We start from the raw sequence: 19,535 nt of genomic DNA, 5'->3' as shown, positions 1-19,535 counted from the left end.
CTGTGGATTTTCTTAAAATTTTCCATCATACAAGTCTTGTCTTGACAATTGTGAACAATTACGAAGGGGGGGGGGGGAAACCATATCTGTCGAGCAGTTCTCAAGTGATGATCTTTCATACATGCAGAAATTGATATATATATATATATATATATATATATAAACACACACACATACACAACTTTATAGAGTTAGCTAAGTTTGTAATCCAAGATTTGGTTTTGTCGTTGTGCTCAAAATCTGAAGGCTTGTCTTCACAAAAAATATTTTTTGAATAAAAGTTTATACCTTAACTTTCATTAAGGCTCTTCTAATTTGAGCCTTTCTGAATATTGGTTTAGTGTTTTAAATAATTAGTTTGAAATAACATTTATTGAACGGAACAGCTTGTACAGGTGTGTGCGAAAGTAACAAATTCGCGAAAAAATTAGTTTTTAAAATTTTGCATTTTGCGAGGCTGCTCCCAGACAGGTGTGAATATTGTGGTGGCTTGCTCGAAGGATGAAAAGCTGCCATACGATTAAAATGTGGTGTTATAGTGATATAGTGTTAATTAGCTTTACCAGCAGTGTCTGTGTATGTTCTTTTATAGTGATCTAGTGAGATAGCTCTACCAGTGGTGTGTGTGTTGTGTTTTAGTGATTTTGTGTGAGCTAACCTTTCTAGCAATGTGTTGTGTTACTGTGATCTAGTGTGAACTAGCCATGCCAGCAATGTGTCTAAGGCGTCATAGTGATATAGTGAGATATCTTAGTCAGCATCGTGTGTGTTGTGTTTCAGGCGGCCACAGCTCCTTCTTCGGCCTGCTCAATACCTTCGTGCACATTATCATGTACTCGTACTACCTGCTGGCGGCGCTGGGCCCCCGCTTCCAGAAGTACCTCTGGTGGAAGAAGTACCTGACCGTGCTGCAGATGGTAGGCAGCGCCTTCGCTGTAGTCATCCTTCCTCATAATTATTCAACACATAATACTTTAGTGAATCAACAATATTACATAGTTTGACAACTTTTATCTCCTTTAGTTTATCATTGCCTACATACCAATGCTTCTTATCAAACTTCGTCCAATTCAGCTATATTAAGTTTGCCTCTTAGGCCTATTTAATTGCATATTAAATATAATATATGAGGTTTATTTAAAATAGTTTATTCCGATCGTTATATATGTTTCAGTGTTTGCGGTAACTTAAAAAGTAAATAATTAGATAAAAATGCTCATTTAGCTGTAGATAAAATCAAATTGCACCGGAACATGGCGGAGAACACATGGCAGGTCATTCCCGAGACTCGGATAAAGTTAGAAGACTGACCAACATTCGGGAAAACAGTAAAATACGGGGGTACTGATGGAACTACTGCATCATACAATGTAATACATTGTTAAAAACAAAATTAAAATTCACGAAAAAATCGACAAAGTTTTTTTTTTTTTGGAGGGGGTGGGGACTCGAAATAAAAATTACGGAATCCACATACCAGTTATGGGGATTTAAATCATGTCGTAGAGACATAACGGAAATGGTAATTATGTGAATAACTCAGGATGTAAACATGTTAGCGTGTAGCACTTACAAAAATTCAGTCGAAGAATTTAAGTAGAAGTACAGTAACTACCAAACCATGATGGTTTTAAAGAACAGTTGCCTGAGAATTATTGCATTATTATGTAACTGCATCGCTTACCGCAGTTTGTTCACCGAACAACACATGAAAAACAAGAAGATAAAGAAGATCTCGTCTGACTGCGACAAGGTATTAAAGGATGATGGTGGCACATTGAGGCACGCATGGGACGCGGAACAGTGGAACTATACATGTGGGTACTAACACGCATGCAACTTCACTTAGGTTTTGGGCCAGAATGGGGGAAAAGAACCATAGACAGAAAGAAGATAATGAAAACATCAGTGTAAGGACACGCAGTGAACTGGCAGGATGCTGTAGACTTCCCGAAAAGGGTTTTGGCACGGGGAGGAAGAAAGATTGGGGCAACGAGATTTCAGAGCTGCGTTGATGATATAGGTTGGCCCAAATCTGGCGCTAAAGTAGTAAGACAACGGGGATGGGAGATCAACAGTATGTGCGAAGCACAACACTGACTAAACAAGACTACTACAGACTCTAGCGATGGTGAATTGTTTAATAATAATAAAAAAATTACTCACGCGGAAAGATTAAAGAAACAAAATGCAATAAAAATATTTTAAATTCGAAAAAAATTTTTTAAAAATAATTACTCCAAGAGAAATTAATATATTTCTAAATTGGTACACCTTTTGCATTTTTGCCAAATGAAAAGAAAGAGTAAAGGGTAGTGTGAAAAAAGAAAGAAAAGGGTTGAGAGATAGTGTATTTAGTGAGAGAAAGGGGTAGATAATAGAGTAAAGGGTAGATACGGGGGGGGGGGGAAGTAAAGCACAACGATACCCACCCCACTTAAGAAAACTGAAAGCTCCTCAATCCCAGGGACAAGTCTTCCGCGCTGCCACGATAATACCCCAGTCCTCACTGCCGCATGATAATCCCAGCCCACTCCCTGCTACTCCGAGAGTAGGCGCTACCACACTCCCCACTGCTCCCTACGGCTCCATGACGTCAGGGCCGCTGCTGTTGCAGGTGCAGTTCGTGCTGGTGATGCTGCACGCCTTCCAGCTGCTCTTCACAGACTGCAACTACCCGCGCGCCTTCGTCTGGTGGATCGGCATGCACGCGGTCATGTTCTACTTCCTCTTCTCCGACTTCTACAAGCAGGCCTACAAGAAGAAGGTCGCCCGGGTACGAGCTCGCTTGCGGTTGCACGATCATGATCTGTGTCCCGGCTCGCTTGGTTGGTGTTCGTTACGCATGTTTGTGATCCCACATTTCCCTGTGTGTTCGACCATCACGCTTCCCTGCAAAAACACCTATTCATTTATACATCTTGAGCGACTGTAGTATCGCTAGTAGACATCCTTGCTTTGGTAATCATTGAGCCATCACAGATGGCTTTTAACAGTAGTGCACCCAATTTACATTCGCTCAAGTGTTAGGACTGTGTAAGTACTAGTTAATATTTGAAAGTTATAGACCACTAGCAAAATCCTTTGAAATTTAATGTAATTCAATGAAAATTGTTAAAATTCCAATTAAAAAACCAAAACTTGCTACGAATAAAATCGCCTTTTAAAACAACATAGTGTTTACAAACCATAAATACACTCGAAACTGTCGCGTTTTAACATCTTATTAGTCGATTATCATTTTAAATTTTACGTTTATTTTTCTACCCAAATTAGTAATTTAAAAATGGTACAGAAAGTCATTAAATTTTAACTCTACTAATTTATTACAGCTAGTTAAAAGTAAGCGAATTAATCAAAATTGAGAGAGTTAAAAAATACAAAGTGAATATTATTCAACAAAAATAAAATACAAATAGTAATTTTGCAAAATCTAAAAGTAAAGAAAATTTCTGAAGCATAGTCGTTAATGATTCCATATCGCAACCACCACAACAATATAAATAGTTGACATATTCTTTAACATCAGAGCATTTACTCAATTTTTAATCATTTTCATTGATTTTGAAAAAAAATCGGAAAATGAAAAATATTTTTACTAATGATCTTATTTTTATTATTAAAAGTTTTTGATTTTATGATGTTATACAGTAGGTTTATGAATTCTAAATCTCTGTAATTTGATAAAATTTATACTATTTAAAATTTAAATAAAAAAACTAAGGAATGTAGGACAAAATGAAAAGGAAAAAATTTAAAATATTAAAATACAAATAACCTTTTTATTGCATAACATGTTTAGTTTTCCCATTTTGCATTATTTCTTAAACTTTATAGTTATGAAAAGTGTTTTATTTATCATTTTATGATTTTTATTGAATTTCTTTACATAACTATCTAGTACATAATTATATATTTACCATCCAGAATAGAAAAAACTGTGTTTACTACAGTTAAAATCATTTATTTCAAATTCTGTAGCAGAATATTTTCTATAAATTTCGAATTCTTGCAGATTAATGAACTCTTTATGAATTGCTTAAGCTGTTGGTGAATGGTTCCAATTTATTTTTTTCTTATACTTTAAAAGCAAAAAAATATTGTATGAAAGAGTTTAAGAATTTACACACTATTATTAAAAATTTTAGAAAATATTTTTGTTAGTTTTCAAAAACAGTTGAAAGACATTTAACAGTCGTTTACACCCGTTAACATAAGTTTAAACGGCTTTTAGTGCATATTAACCTGGTTTATTAATTTAAGAAAATGTGCGTGGTTGCCTGTTTACATACCATATTCTATATAGTACAAAAATTAATGTCACCATTATAGAATCGAATCAAAGTTAATGCACCCACAGGGTGCTTGATTTTGCTTCTCAGAATTATCTTGTGTGGAGGTCAGCTACCTTCTTTAGCGCGCGCAAGTTATCAGCTGAGCCGTTACTCTGACACGCCAGAGACGTCAGTTATCAACGTGGATATCAAACGTCCTGTTTGCGTTATCTTCAACCACACGAGTTTTTCCAATCTGGCGCACATCATTAGAACAAAGACTTACGAAACACTCACCGAGCATATTGTTCCTAGTTGATGTTTGAAATCAATGATAGCGCTTGCATTCACTTTAGACGCAAAATTTGTCACCGAAAGTTTTTCATATCTTGATTTCGTAACAAATTAGTAAGAATTAATGAAAATTACTTGATTTAATTAACTGTATTGTGAATAAGTGAATATTATAAAAGTTGTCATCATTTAAACAACTTTTAGTTCACATATGAAGTAGAACATTAAGGACACTATAAATATATATATTTACTGATTAAACTTCGTTTTTATTTTGATGCTCTTTAACTGAAGTTATTTTTCAATGTGGTGTTTAATGAAATAGCATTATATAAATTTAAATGTAAGTCAATGTAATATAAATAGCTTTTATGTCGAGTGTAACATACTGACATTGTGTCTGGGTTCTTCATTACTCTACTACATTCAACATGGTATACAGCCTGAGTGCAAAATTATCAGTTATAAGCCTCTACCACACATATCTATGGACACAAAAATCCTACGGGTATGTGATTGAATATGGGGCGAGAAGTCAGTGAGTAAGGGCGCGGTTACACGGGACCCTGAACTACTTCAGGTGAACATGTTTAAGTAAACACGTTTACAAACGCGAAAGTGTACGGTTACACGGTAGTTGCTGAAAAGTGTGTTTAGCTCTAAAACCGATTGTCTACTGTCAACGAATGACTGTGTTGTTGATCTCTATCACGGTCTTAGACCGTGATCTCTATTTTGTAATTGTATCCAGAAAACGCGGGATTTTCTCACTTGTTTATACAGCATTATCAGCAGAAATGGAATGTGTTTACATATTGCTCAATATTTTTTTACAAATCGGGAATGCAAACAACATGCACAGTAAAATTTTTAAACTTATTTTTTATTATTTTTTGAGCGAAAGTACCTATCTAAGTTTTAAGAAAATTAAGGTCAGGATCAATTAAAATATATATATAATTATCTGTTGATTTTTTTGTTGCATTGGGTAAAATATTACTCGAACTTGTGCCAGAAACACTTTACCTCTTGAATTTCTGCAAAAGACTGTTTATATTTTAAACAGCCAATCAGAGGCTAATGTAGAAGATATGTCGATCTAAACTACTTTGCCAACCTGTTTAAGTTAAATGGGAAATGGCCTCGAACGAAACATGTTCAGACTGTGTGTAACCGCACTCAACAGCTGAACATGTTCACCTGAAGTAGTTCAGACTCCCGTGTAACCGCGCCCTTAAGCTGAAAGTAATAACTTCCTAAGGGGAAGAAGAGAGAGGTGGGACTGGCGAAAATTATATTGATATAAGGTCTACACCCATTTTAGATGTCCCTTTACAAAATAACAATTAATAAAGTCTTTAATTTATTTCTATATTTTTCTTTATTCATTTTCCTACTCAAATCTAAAGTGATAAAGCCATTATCTTCATTACAACACTTAAAATTTTTTTAAAATTATTTATTAGACATACCACCAACATAATAATCATTATAAAATGCTTTAAATTAGTAATATACTGTCAAAATATACTAATAAAATTTGCATAATCTCTTAAGAGGTGTTGAGGTACTTTCGAATATTTTTAAGCCAGATAAAAAATCAATATTTTTATGCCTTTCTCTATTAAAAAATTTGCTAATTATGACTTTTTGTCTGAAAAAACATCGTCGAATAGGCCTACATCAAGAATATATTCACATTTATCTAGATAAATCATATCTTCATTGTTATTAAAATGTATCCTGTTTTTGATGTGTAAACATCTTAGCTTTCGATAGACGTCATTTGGTAGGAGTAATTTTATTAAAATGGTACGCAAGTTGATGAACGGAAATGCAAGACAAAAATGGCGGACCTACGTGTAGCAAATAATACACGCTTTTTTAGTCAATTAAATAAAAATTAGTACACATTCCAAACGTATTGTTATGCCAAATTAAACTCTATGATAGTAATGAAACTACCCTGGAATATATTGGTGAACTAAAATAGTCGGAGTAAAAAGGAATCACAATTTATAAAAAACGTATAAAAACTGGCATAACAATGATAACACATATTCTCCTTCCAATTTACCAACAGGCTTAGTAACATAGAGTAAGAACACGCGCTTGTTAACTTAAAGGGACGTGGTTGAAATCTCTCACTGTATTTTTTTACTTTTGTACTAAACAATTTTTTTAGTTGTATACAGTATTTATCGCTTGTACAAAAAGTGTGGACTAAGATATAAAACTACATATTCTAGCACACGTAAAGCCGATATAAAACCTAATGTACGAAAATAGGTCTTTAATCCTAAAGTGAAATACACATGGACTTCAACAGATCCATTCAGCGTTCTACAAAAGAGAATAAAGTTGCCGATGTGAAAAAAAAAAAAGGTTGTTCATCTTGCATTTTGGTGAAAGCTGGGAAGTGATAGATGATCTCAAATTCTACCCACGGAATTATTTACAAAAGTGCTACAAGAGAGGATCAAGCGCAGGAATAGCTTGAAGATGGTGTGATGAAATATTCGAAAGGATACTAAAGATAGATTAACCTGTAACGGAAGGCTCATTCTATGGCACGATTGTTTTTATTTTTCCATGGAAATCTGTAAACACAAATAAGATATATTGTTTTATATTTGGAAAAAATAATTCAAATTGTTTTTAAATATGTATTCTTAAATATATTCACATTGCTATCAAGACTGTCCCTCGTCCATTTTTTTTTATAATAACTCTTTGTCTACCCTTATGTTCAAAAACTCTTTTGACCGAAATAAATCATTAATAATTATTTAATGCAAAGTATCAAATATTAAGTATTTAAATAAACTTTACAATTATTGAAGGGTTACATTAATGCGTTTTCTTTATTTGTAAAAAAAATTTATGCATAGACCAGAGACGAATTGGAACTGAGATTTATAACTGCACTCATCAATTGCTCTCGATAAAAGGCCGCGACAAGCTACACCGAAATGACTACGGCCGATGAAGCAATAATTTTAAAAATGAAGATGGGAAACAGAAACCAATAACAATTAATTAACCATTTCCAACGAAAGCTTTCAAGGGAATGTTTTTTTAAACAATGGGAGATATTGTAATAGGTTAGAGCTGAAATAAAAATAATCAAACAACTTGCTCCACCTCACTATTCAATGATAATGGATTTAAAAGTGTATGTTAAGAAATTTAAATGATTAAATTAAATAATTGGTACTGTTTTACAAGAATAAATATTATATTAATTATTTAATCTTTTCGTCATCAAGTGGTTTTATTTTGCAACGCATAATTAATTTGACAAATTCGGTGGAGGCATATGGAAGAAGTTAATAGACAGTAGAACTATCTATTAGTGATCATGTGTACTGCAGTCACCACTACTCGCCGGCACGCTACCCGAGTAAACTGCCGATGACCTAGCGGGACCCGCACGCCTGCCCAAGGAGAGGGGCACCATGTCCATTGGTCTTACTGACTAGAGGACCACAGTTTGTGGAAACCTCAGTCGATCCCAGCACACCCTGGTGCGGCAGGAAACGCAATGTACTGATCTCCCGGGGTCCTGAAAGAAAACAGTGGGGCGGGATTAGTCAGTTAAATTTTTTCTCGCAAGGACACTGAAAATAATGATAAGGATAAAGTCGGGCGTTAAGAAATGCGAGAGAGCAATAGACAGTATGCGAATTCGTACTTATTTTATGGTCTTATTCTTTTATACACACACACACACACTCTCTCTCTCTCTCTCTTTCTCTCTGCCTGCTGATGACACAAAATTACAACATAGCCAACTCTGTGAGGTAGTTCTACATAATTGTTAGCGAGAGAACGAAAGATATAGCAGAATATGTATTGCATGCACTATTGCGGAAAATCTATACATGGCTATGATTCATAGATTAAAAACAAACTTGTCTACTGGTAATTTATTTACCATATATTCTTAATGGTAGCGTGCTGGGTTTCTTTTAAATCTTAAATCATTGGTGATTATTCAGTTCAATATTATTTATTTGTTTTAATTAATGCAAGTGTTTGTGTTGTGTTGCAGGAAAAGGCTGCGCTGGACCAAAAGAGAGCAGAAGAAACTTGCGCACGAAATTCAAATGGTTACGTTCCGGGTGACAACGTTTCCAAACGCCGTGTGTCCAACGGTAAAATTCCAAATGTCAACATTTCCAACGGCCATGTGTCTAATGGCAATATCCCAAACGGCAGTGTTTTCAACGGCCACGTATCGAATGGCAAGATTCCCAACGGTAGTGCTTCAAATGGCCATGTGGCGAACGGCCAAGTTAAAATCGGCAGTGTTTCAAACGGCAGAGTTCCGAATGGCAGTGTTTCCTCGGGGCAGCTCATCAGCGGTGAGAGGGAGTCGCCCGACTCGCCCATCTACCAGACGACGAAGCTGCACGCCGCGCCGGACGGCTATTTGTCCTTGGACAGCAGCGCGCAGCTCAGGAACAGGGTGTTCCTGAGTCGGGACAGGTTATGACCCGCTCCGCCTGGTCGCTGACCGGCGCCGTCCAGAGGGCTTGCCGCCGGATCACACGCTGAGAGCGTGAGCGTGCTTACTTCTAGCGCCGTCGTCGCTTCCGCGTGGTTCCCACACTGCAGTGACTAGAGTTTCGTAAAGCCCATTGCGTACAATCTCAGGCAGTTCGAGAGACGAGAGACATGATAAGGCAGAATTATTGAAGGCGCATATATTTGTTTTATAAATAAAGTTTACATCAATAAAAACAGGGGCCTTGCAAGGTTGGTATGAATTTGGATAAACATTTATCTTTTTTTATTATTTCTGCAACGAGAAACTAACTTTATACCTTAAATAAAAACCACCATTTCAATCTCATAACATAATGAAATGTCAAAATATTTAATTTGCTAAATTATTTTGGGAAACAGTCCCAATACTGTGTATAGAGTACACTCAATTTTTTAAAGATAACTAAAAAATTAGAGTAGTTTTTGGAATTAAGAAAAATATTTATTTGGTGATGTATCGGAACTTGCATCAAGGGTATTTCTTTTTTATTTAAATCACTAACTACCTATTTGAAATTGTAACCAATTTAAATTTTGTTGCTACTGCAAGGTCTGTTCACAAAGTTACATTCAATCATTTTGGCTTAGCTTTTAAATACTAAACATGACTATCTTAGAGCAAGAGTTAACGTTGACAGCTCAAATAAGTAATATATGTAATCTTCAATTTGAAAGATTAGATTATATGCAATTTCATTTTAGTCACAGTTATTTTCTCTTAATGGCAAGTATTAATGAAAGTGATATTTTGACAATACATTTTCTGTCTTAGCCAACATCAACAAAACTTCCTTGAAATAAAATTAATTTTGCCAAAACCAAATCGGTAATTTTTATTTGTACTAGTAACCAGAAAATATTATCATTATTTTACTTGCGATATATGTTATCATTTAATGATATATGGTGAACTATTAATATTTTACCAGTACACGTTTTATTACTGAGCATGTCATAATATTTAATATTACTGTAAATACAGTGGTGAATTGTATTTTATGTATAACATTTACCATAGGTACTTGTCAAATGATGTCATTTCATGTTTAATGGATTGTATTATTTGCATCACAGTACAAGGCATACGATCGTTTCCTTACTTGTACTTAGTTACGTGGTGAAATAAGAAAGTTGCGTATGTGATAAATGTGGGATCATTTAGTATTTATTACATAGTAACAAATGTACCATCTTTGTTCACTTTTTGTAATATATTTGAATGGTTACAATAAAACCTTCAAAACGATTTTTTTACTCTAATATTACTTTTCTATCAAGCCATAAGTGTATCTTCTAATTTAAAAGGAATACAATATGCATTTTTGTTTACCGAAAGTATTCATTTATTTAGTTCTGACTGTCGTTGAATGATACGCATATATAAACAGCACCTTCTGGTAGGTGTAATGAATATTTGTGCGCTTAAAAAAATGTTCAATGTTTAACTTCATACTACGTTATTTTATAATGAAAAATAAAAGAACTGTGCTCAACAAGGATATGTGATTCAAAGGATTATTATTATGTACATAAGTAATAACGTTTCTACATATACTTATAGTTATAAGCAAATTCTTATTAAAGACTGTCAGAGCCAGGTTCATTAAGCATACAAGCTTGATTTATGATTCATATCTCACTGTTTATATGTACTAGTAAATGTTCCAGAATATCTAAGACTGGGCATATCTTTATTACTGGTACACGAGTTTTCAGAAGGTGTTATCGTCACATTTAACAATTGCAGAGTTAACAACTGAACCTTATTGTTCTTTAAAATGAAGGTGATTATTTCATTCAGGGTTTCAGCCATGCATGAGGGTTAGGATGATCCATGTGCTAGGTGGGGATTGGCCAGCAATGACATCAATTGATGCCATCACGATAACTCTCATATACTCAATATAGACCACAATCAGTTAAGTTGGGCCCGGGTAAAACATGCATAGACACAGTTTAAACCCTGGGTACAAACAGGTAGGGTGCAATTAGCTTGAACTAAGCAGGCAGGCTCAATACAGGACATTGAAGGATGTTCCGGGAGACGACAGTTGGTTGGTGCAGAAAAGAGACTAGCATGCTGTCCGCGTTGGTTTGGTTGGTTTGTGGGTTTATATCCACGGAAGCGAATGTTCCTGACGGGGTGATAGTTTTCACCTACTCGGCTACCTGTCAGTATAAAATTTAACACGGAAAAGGGTAGAGTGTTTGGCACTTATTATTTAGAACTGAACATACTTAATGTTATTGTGTCCCACCACGGCACAGCCCAGCATCAGCATTCGGGACTCGATCGGTGTATATTTGCGCTGTGTGCATGATCGAGTGCTGGTATTGGCTGAGGACCTCGCCCAATCACGCGGCACTACAACAGGCGGTGCGGAAGGATTAGCAGAGGGTCTCAGCCAATCACGTGGCACTACAACAGGCGGTGAGCAAGGATTGGCAGAGGGTCTCAGCCAATCACGTGGCACTACAACAGGCGGTGCACAAGGATTGGCAGAGGGTCTCAGCCAATCACGCGGCACTACAACAGGCGGTGCGCAAGGATTGGCAGAGGACCTCACCCAATCACGTGGCACTACAACAGGCGGTGCGAAAGGATTGGCAGAGGGCCTCACCCAATCACGTGGCACTACAACAGGCGGTGCGAAAGGATTGGCAGAGGGCCTCACCCAATTACGCGGCACTACAACAGGCGGTGCGCAAGGATTGGCAGAGGGTCTCAGCATTATTTTAAAGAATTCTATGTTAAATGTGTCCGAGTTTCGAATTATAAGTTTATTTGCAGCAATAGAAACCAAACATTTGTTCGTTACCTAAGTTAGATGTTACACGTCTCTGGCGAGTACTAAAATATTCGCTCACGTGTTTTTTTCTACATTAAAAATGTCGCAACTACGTAGTCTTGGACGTTGAGAGTGTAGCCTCTCGTGTTAAACACTCGAGGGGAACAAGGAGTAGGAATGGAACAGAGTGTGGCGAAATGTCATCTAAAGGTATTACAACTCTATGGTAACAACACATTTATTTTCGATTATACATGAAATTATTCATTACAACTTCATTAATGACAAAAACGTAAACAGTTGATATTTGCGGCGTGGCTCTGATCCAAAAGTCTGCGAACAGAAACGTTTAAGAATTATTGCAACGTGAGACACGTGAATGCAGCTTAACAAATTCACTTCACAATTGCCCGTGCTCTCATACTTGGCACCGCGCTTGGCGCTGGGTACACCGTCAAAACAAAAGCTAAGTTACAAGCAATTAACGTACATAAATTTCCAGAGTGCAAATAAAAATATATAACAAGACCCCTCGACTTATGGAATATTATGTGACACACCTCTGTCAATGCGCAAGTTAGCAAACATCAGCATAATCATAAATATCATTTATCTAAAATGTTATTTATACACAACATGACTAATACATAAAGGACCACTATACATGTTTTCACGAGGGTACGCAGACCTCTAATTATTAATATAACTAGTCGTCAACTTTGATTACTCTTGTTGACACATATTTCTGCGGGCAAGTTCATATTCGTCGATGCAGGGGTTACCATTGACTATCTCCCCAAACTATCGTAGCGGGAGAAATGCTCGTCGGTGTGGGGACTGGCATTAATCTTCACGTGTCGCTGCCGGGATTCGCACCTAAGTGTTGTGTGTCCAGTCAGATGTAAAGTCTTTCATCGGGACTCACAAGCTCACACCGCCGTCTCCAAGCCTTGCCTCTGTCACCACTGCCCCTCTTCTCACTCTAAGTTTTCTACCCACTCGGTCTATAAGTGTCTACGACGAAACAGTACTTTACCAAGTGGTAGCTTCTTCCGACGGGCAGCGTGACGGCAGACCGGCGAGACGTGTTGACAGTGTAGCTTCCTTCGGCAGCAAAGGCCAGCAGGGCCTCCGGCTGGTGTCGCTGGTGGTCGCGACGAGTCTCCTCCATCAGCGGAAAATGGGACCCCTTTTATACTCTGTGTACTGCTAGTACCGAACATGGCAGATTGTTCTCGGTCGGGGCAACCGGAACAGATTTACCTAACTAAAACTAAGTGTATTTTGGAGGGGTCCGGGTTAGGGAGGGACCTAGGTGCGCCTCAGGCCGAAGCCTATACGCCTAGTCATGCTGGGATTAGCCATGCAGGGAGAGGGTCGCATGCAGAGCCGAAACTAGGGGGGGGGGGGGGGCAAGCGGGGCGTACGCCCCAGGCGCAAAGCTGTGGGGGCACCGAAATAGCTTGCATTGTAATTCCTACTAGTGGGTTCATGCATGGAAGTTACAGTAGCACAGAAACTGTTACATGTAGGTACCGAAAATGCTTAAATAGCACCATTTTTCCGTGGGAGGGCCCCCAGACCCCCCGCTTTATTGGTGTGGTATGTGCAGAAAAAGAGGGGGGGGGGGGGCGCCCGAATCCATTCATGCCCCGGGTGCAAGAGGCTCTAGTTGCTGCCCTGGTCGCATGCATCATGTGCTAGGAGGGGATTGGCCAGCCATGGCAGCGATTGGCGCCATGACTAACTCCCCTCGCTCTTAAATCTAGACTATAACTAGAAATAGGTTGGGCCCAGGTAAAACCTGCATAGACACAGGGAAAACCCTGGGCACATTCATGCGGGAAGCAAATTGGCATGCATTACGTGTAGGAATTTACAGGAGACAGAGGATGGTCTGGATGAAGTGTTGGACAGAGTAGAAAAGAGTCTACCATGCGGGGGTTGGGCACTTGGACTCGTGGTCCGCTTTTCTAGTTGTCCAGTACTGGATTTAGTGTCCAGGGACGCAAGCGCCCCTGGTGGTGAGTGGTTGCATTGACCACTCACTCCGCCGCCAGTCAGCACCTAAAAAACTAAGAAACTAAGACAGAAAAAAGATAAATGACTTACAAACTAGGAATTTCTTTACGAAATATGCAAACACCCAACTCAGGGATGGACGTGCAGTGCTTAAGATAAAACTAAAATAAGAACTAAAAATTTTTTTTAATTTTTTTAATTTTTATTTTTAAATTTTTTATTATTATTTTAGAAATATATATTTTTGATGACTATTACTTAGTATCTAGGACTTATTACTAATTTACAAATCTCTAATATCTACTACTATACTACTAGTTAAATATAGAGGAACTTTCGGTGTATAAAGTTACAGGTGAATTAAGTCAAGACCTATTGGCACTTTTTGGTATTTGTTGCAAGCTTGTAATTCAAAATCCCATGTCTTTCAGAAACACAACCGGCACTGGAGGTGAAGCCTGCCAGGCGGGCCATGCCCATCGGACATAGGGAGTCAGCCCTAACAGCACAGGCAGTGGAACTCCCGGGAGCCAAACCTACACCTGCGTGCTTCGGACCATTTTGAATTAGCTAATTATTCATTAATGTCTATAATTTAAGTTTCAACTCGCGGGAGACTGATTGGCCGATCGCTCAGCCAGCCACAGCACACTACGGAGGTCTGTGAGCCAATATTGAATTTGGCATTTTATATTTTCCATGCAACTCTGGATCTTGTTCGCCCAGTGATGAAATATATGGGTTTCTGCTTATGGCACATTTATCATAGAATTTTTGCGCAGTTCGGAAATAATAATGTTTTAAAAGTTCAAGTTTGAGCTCTCTGTGCATAGTCCTTACGGAGCAATACACAGGCGCATCTGTCGCAATACGAATACTCTTATTCTGAATTCTCTGTAGCTTGATTAAGTGAGATTCCGCTGCTGTTGCCCACACCGGCGCTGCATACGTGATTATTGGTTTTATTAATGCGTTATAAATTATTATTCTGTTTTTAACAGAGCTACCTAAACGTCTGCTCATGACGGGGTAGAGGGCCATGAGCCTAGTAAAAGCTGTTTTTCTTTTCGCCTCTATGTGATCGCGCCATAGTAGTTTCCTATCCATGTGCACGCCTAAATATATAACAACATTTTTGTGAGGAATTTGCTCATTGAAAAGTGTTAGTCGTGGTCTATCTTCGAGTGGCGGGAGATGTTTACGCGTAAAAACTATAGCTTCTGATTTAGTAGGGTTTACCTTAATTCGCCATTTTGTGCACCACTGTTCTATTGAATTTAACGCGGTTTGCAATCTGTCTGCTGCGAGTTCTAGAATACTATATCTGCTAAACAATACCGTATCGTCCGCGTAGCAGCCAAACTGAACTGATCGGTGTGCGGGCTTAGGCATATCATGGATATAAATATTGAATAAAACCGGCCCCAAAATGCTGCCTTGTGGGACTCCTGCTTTAATTATTTTTAAATCGGACTGTGCTCCTTCTGTCGTGACTCTAACGATCGATTTTCTAAATACGAGGCCAGTAATTTAATATAACAATCGGGAAAGCTAGTTTTATATAATTTATAAATTAAGCCTTCATGAAGTACTCTATCAAAGGCTTTATCTATGTCCATAAACGCTGCGAGATTATAGCTATTCTGATTGAACGCAGTTATTATTTGTTCTGTCAAACGGACCAGTTGATGCGTTGTTGAATGCGCGCTGCGAAAACCGAATTGTTCGTCCGGCAGTACGTTATTTTCTTTAATGTGAGCATTTAGTTGCTGCAGAATTATGCATTCGGTTACTTTTGACAATGTACTCAGCAGACTAATGAGCCTATAATTTTGGGGCAGTGTCTTATCTTTTCCGGATTTATAAAAAACTATCACATTCGCTTCTTTCCACTGCAATGGTAAATACTAAAGTTTAAGTATTCCATTTATTAATTAAGCTAGGTATTCCAATATTTCGTCGGGCAGTTTCTTAAGGACTACTGCCTGAATGCCATCGTTTCCCGGTGCCTTACGTCTGATAGCCTGTTTAACTTCCTGAGATTGAGTTAAGTAAGGTTTTGAGGTTAAAGGCTGATTAAGTTTAATTGTAAGGTCTCTGTATATTCTGGCATTAAATTGCGGGTCACAGGGTTCGATATTAGGTTGAAAGGCTAATTCAAGGGTATTCGCGAAGGCTTGTGCTTTGTCTGTCGGTGTAAAAGCGAACCCAGTGCGTGTTTGTAGCGGAGGTATTTTATCTATCTTATGAAGGAATCGCTTTGTCATACTCCAGGTGCTACCATCTTGCACCTGTAGCTGAGAGACTTTCGTCTCCCATTGGCTGCTCCTCCATAGAGTTATTTCATCGGAAATTATTTTCTGTAATTCATTAATTCTCGCTTTAATGTCGCGCTGCCTACGTCGAGTATATTCGCGCCTTAATCTATTTTTCTGAGAAATTAAATCCCTAATATACACCGGCAGTTCATCTTGCTTAAATCTAACCACCTTTTCTGGGATGCACGAGTTAATTGCAGTTTGAATTTTAACTGTAAGTTCAGTGACTGCTGATTCGATGTTATCTTTCGTTTCGAAGTTGGCAGCATCGGCTGCAGGCAAATTATCGACTAAATACGTCTGAAAGCCTCTCCAGTCGGCTTTCTTGTAGTCTTTAATTTTTCTCGGAGGACTGATGCCAGTGTCCACGTCATCGAATAGTAGATGTACTGGAAAGTGGTCAGACGACATTTCGTGAAAAACTCTGAGTTCGAATCCCGTTTGAACTCTCTTATTTAATGCAATATCTAAAATATCGGGGTTGTGCCTTAGTACTCCGCTATCATGAGTGGCCTCTGAGGGAGCATGTACTTGATAATTTTTGTTAGACTCGTGTCTTTGCAGCAGTAGGCCATTGGCTGTATTGCTCCGACAGTTCCAGTCTTTATGTTTGGCATTAATATCGCCGACTGCTAGGAATGTGGGAGCTGAGCCATATAAGATGTCCAGCTCGTTTTCAGTTAGTGACCTGCCCGGTGGTGCATACATCGAAATAAGCACAATTTGTTGTTTATTGACTTTAAAAGTAATTGCCACAGCTTCTAATTTATTAAATTCAGGTAAATGAAATTCACTATGTTGTATACTTCTGTGGATTAGTAGGGCAACCCCTCCACTTCTGGTATCGCGGTCGCGCCTATAAATAGTGTAATTTAAGATAGTTAGACGATCTGTTGGAATTAAGTGTGTTTCGTTTATCGCCGCGATGCTAATATTATGTTTAATTAAATGATCGGTAAATTCGATTATTTTATTTCTAATTCCTCGTGCATTCCAGTAAAGGATGGTACTTAATCTACTGTCTACTGGGGTAGTATTAATGGCAGAACCTAAATTAAGGGTGTGCGGCATTAAAGCTGGCCGCTAATGCTGTCACGAAGCCCGTGGTGGCTTTTATTTTGTCCTCTATTGACTTGGACGTATTACACCAAATAGCCATTAAAATGCACATTGGTTCCAGGACGTGTGCCAGGTTAGGGTTCTGTGCAATGGCATCCGATTGGCCCACGAGCTTCAGAAAGTCACTCGCGCCCATCGCTTGATTCTCCAAGGGTTTTAGCTGCGGTGAAGCAGTTGGCAATTCTGTTGGTGAGTCTGTCTGCAAAGGGCTGGCTTGTTGTGCGCGACTTTCTTGGAATCACTGGGGGTAGGGGTGGAGTTGGGTGGCGCCTTAGTACCTGGCTGATCCGTCACCTGACCTTGCGCCCGGCCTTGACAGTTTTTGTGCCCCGAATGGTGTTTCTTCGGGGGCCTCTGGGGCAGGGGCTGGCCTCTAGGCCTGGGTGGGTTTGCCAAGACAGGGTACTCCAGTTCATGTCTATCGCTCAACACTGAATATTGGTTAGGGCTCTGCCATTGTGGGAGGGGGGGGGGGGTAGCTCGGGGCTCACCACGGCTGCCTTGGGGGCTGGGGGCAGTAGCCTGAGGGGCCGGCTTGTTGTGGGGGCGGGCGGACTTGAGCTGCGATTACTGCTCGCTTGTTTTCGCGCACTGCGCGTTTGGACTGCAGCTCTCTGTCTTTCCGCTCCTGTTGCGGGAGGTGACGCCAGTTCTCCCTCTTGTAGGCCATGCAGCCTCTGTAATTGGCGCAATGCGGGCCTTCACATCGCGCGCACTTTGCCTTTCTTCCTGTCACCTCCCTGGGGGCAAACCTCGGTTTTGTGCCCTTGGCTGCACCATCGGCACACAGGAGAGGCTCTGCAGCCTTTTGCGGGGTGGCCAAACCTCTGACAGTTGCCACATTGGAGGGGGCCTTTGGGGTGTCGATAGTCCTCAACACGAATGCTGAGGCCTCCGAATGACTTCAGGTCGTAAATCCTTTCTGGATTTACGGCCTTCGGGAGCTCTACAACTAACTTATTTATAGGTTGCCTTGTCTGCCTGTTGTAAAGAAACCAGAAGTTCTGCACTGGAAGACCCATTGCGGCGAACTCAGCCTGAATTAATTGTTTGTCGGTGCTGCTATGCACTCGACAAAACACAAACTTGTTCGGGATCTCGTCCCGTTGCAGCAGCACAGAGTGTTGCACTCCGGCCTGCTCCAGTGCACGTTCTGCCCTGTGGTACTCCTCCACAGTGGCAGTGTGAATCATGAGCTGGTCATGGCCGCGACTGACGCACGACCAGCGCTCCTGCAGTGCTGCATCCAGCACTGTTTTAATGGCCGGGTAGCTGTGGCCAGAATCCACGAATACATACAGGGGTTTCACCTGCATTTTCCTTGCCTGAGGGGCAGGGTTTGGCGGGGCAGGGCTTGAACCTGCGGGCGTGTTGGCGGCCGTTTGACTGGCCGAGTTGTTTGCCCTTCTGACGGGCTGCTTGCGAAGTCGCTCGGCCTGCTGCCTGGCGATCGCGGGGGTTCGTCAGTGGGGGGCGCAGTCTTTCGTCCTTTACTCCCGTTTTTTTGTTTTTTTTTGAGACGACTGTTGTAAAGCCGTCGTCGCTAGACATTTCGGTTTCGTCGTCGCTCGGCAGGGGCACATCGATGCACTCCTGCATCACCTGCTCGTCACTTAACTGATCCGTCATGTCGCTAGTTACACCCTACAACGCTCTAACACCCACTGACCACGCACCCGGTATTAAGCCGGGTTGTGGCTAGGCTGTAGGGTTAGCTACAACCCGGGTTGTTTTGCACTCTTACACTTCTTAGGAAAACCTGGGAATACCACCTGGCCTGTGTGCGAGTAAACAGACTGTTCCTGGAATCTCGCAGCTCCGCTTGACGCGTCCGTCCTCGGCCAAGGCTCCAACCGGAACAGGCGCCCTCGGCGATGACTCGATTATTTTTTTTTTTTCCTAACCTAACTAAAACTAAGTGTATTTTGGAGGGGTCCGGGTTAGGGAGGGACCTAGGTGCGTCTCAGGCCGAAGCCTATACGCCTAGTCGTGCTGGGATTAGCCATGCAGGGAGAGGGTCGCATGCATCATGTGCTAGGAGGGGATTGGCCAGCCATGGCAGCGATTGGCGCCATGACTAACTCCCCTCACTCTTAAATCTAGACTATAACTAGAGATAGGTTGGGCCCAGGTAAAACCTGCATAGACACAGGGAAAACCCTGGGCAC

General features: G+C 39.9%; 1 protein-coding gene across 2 annotated transcripts in view; it reads left to right on the top strand.

Annotated features, from left to right (window-relative positions):
- LOC134527876 (very long chain fatty acid elongase 7-like) overlaps nucleotides 1-10,365 on the top strand; it is a 144,804-nt gene extending 134,439 nt beyond the window's left edge. For both annotated transcript variants that reach the window (XM_063360862.1, XM_063360861.1), the window contains 3 exons: nucleotides 781-917; nucleotides 2,618-2,776; nucleotides 8,623-10,365. In XM_063360862.1, the coding sequence (XP_063216932.1) occupies nucleotides 781-917; nucleotides 2,618-2,776; nucleotides 8,623-9,066 (740 nt within the window). In that variant the 3' untranslated portion in view covers nucleotides 9,067-10,365. The remainder of the gene's footprint in view (nucleotides 1-780; nucleotides 918-2,617; nucleotides 2,777-8,622) is intronic.
- Nucleotides 10,366-19,535: the final 9,170 nt, after the last annotated feature.

This window comes from Bacillus rossius, chromosome 1 (genome assembly GCF_032445375.1).
Source record: "Bacillus rossius redtenbacheri isolate Brsri chromosome 1, Brsri_v3, whole genome shotgun sequence".
Classification (NCBI taxonomy): Eukaryota; Metazoa; Arthropoda; class Insecta; order Phasmatodea; family Bacillidae; genus Bacillus; species Bacillus rossius.
The sequence above is the reverse complement of the archived record's forward strand: the minus strand, read 5'-3'. Positions and strand labels throughout refer to the sequence as shown.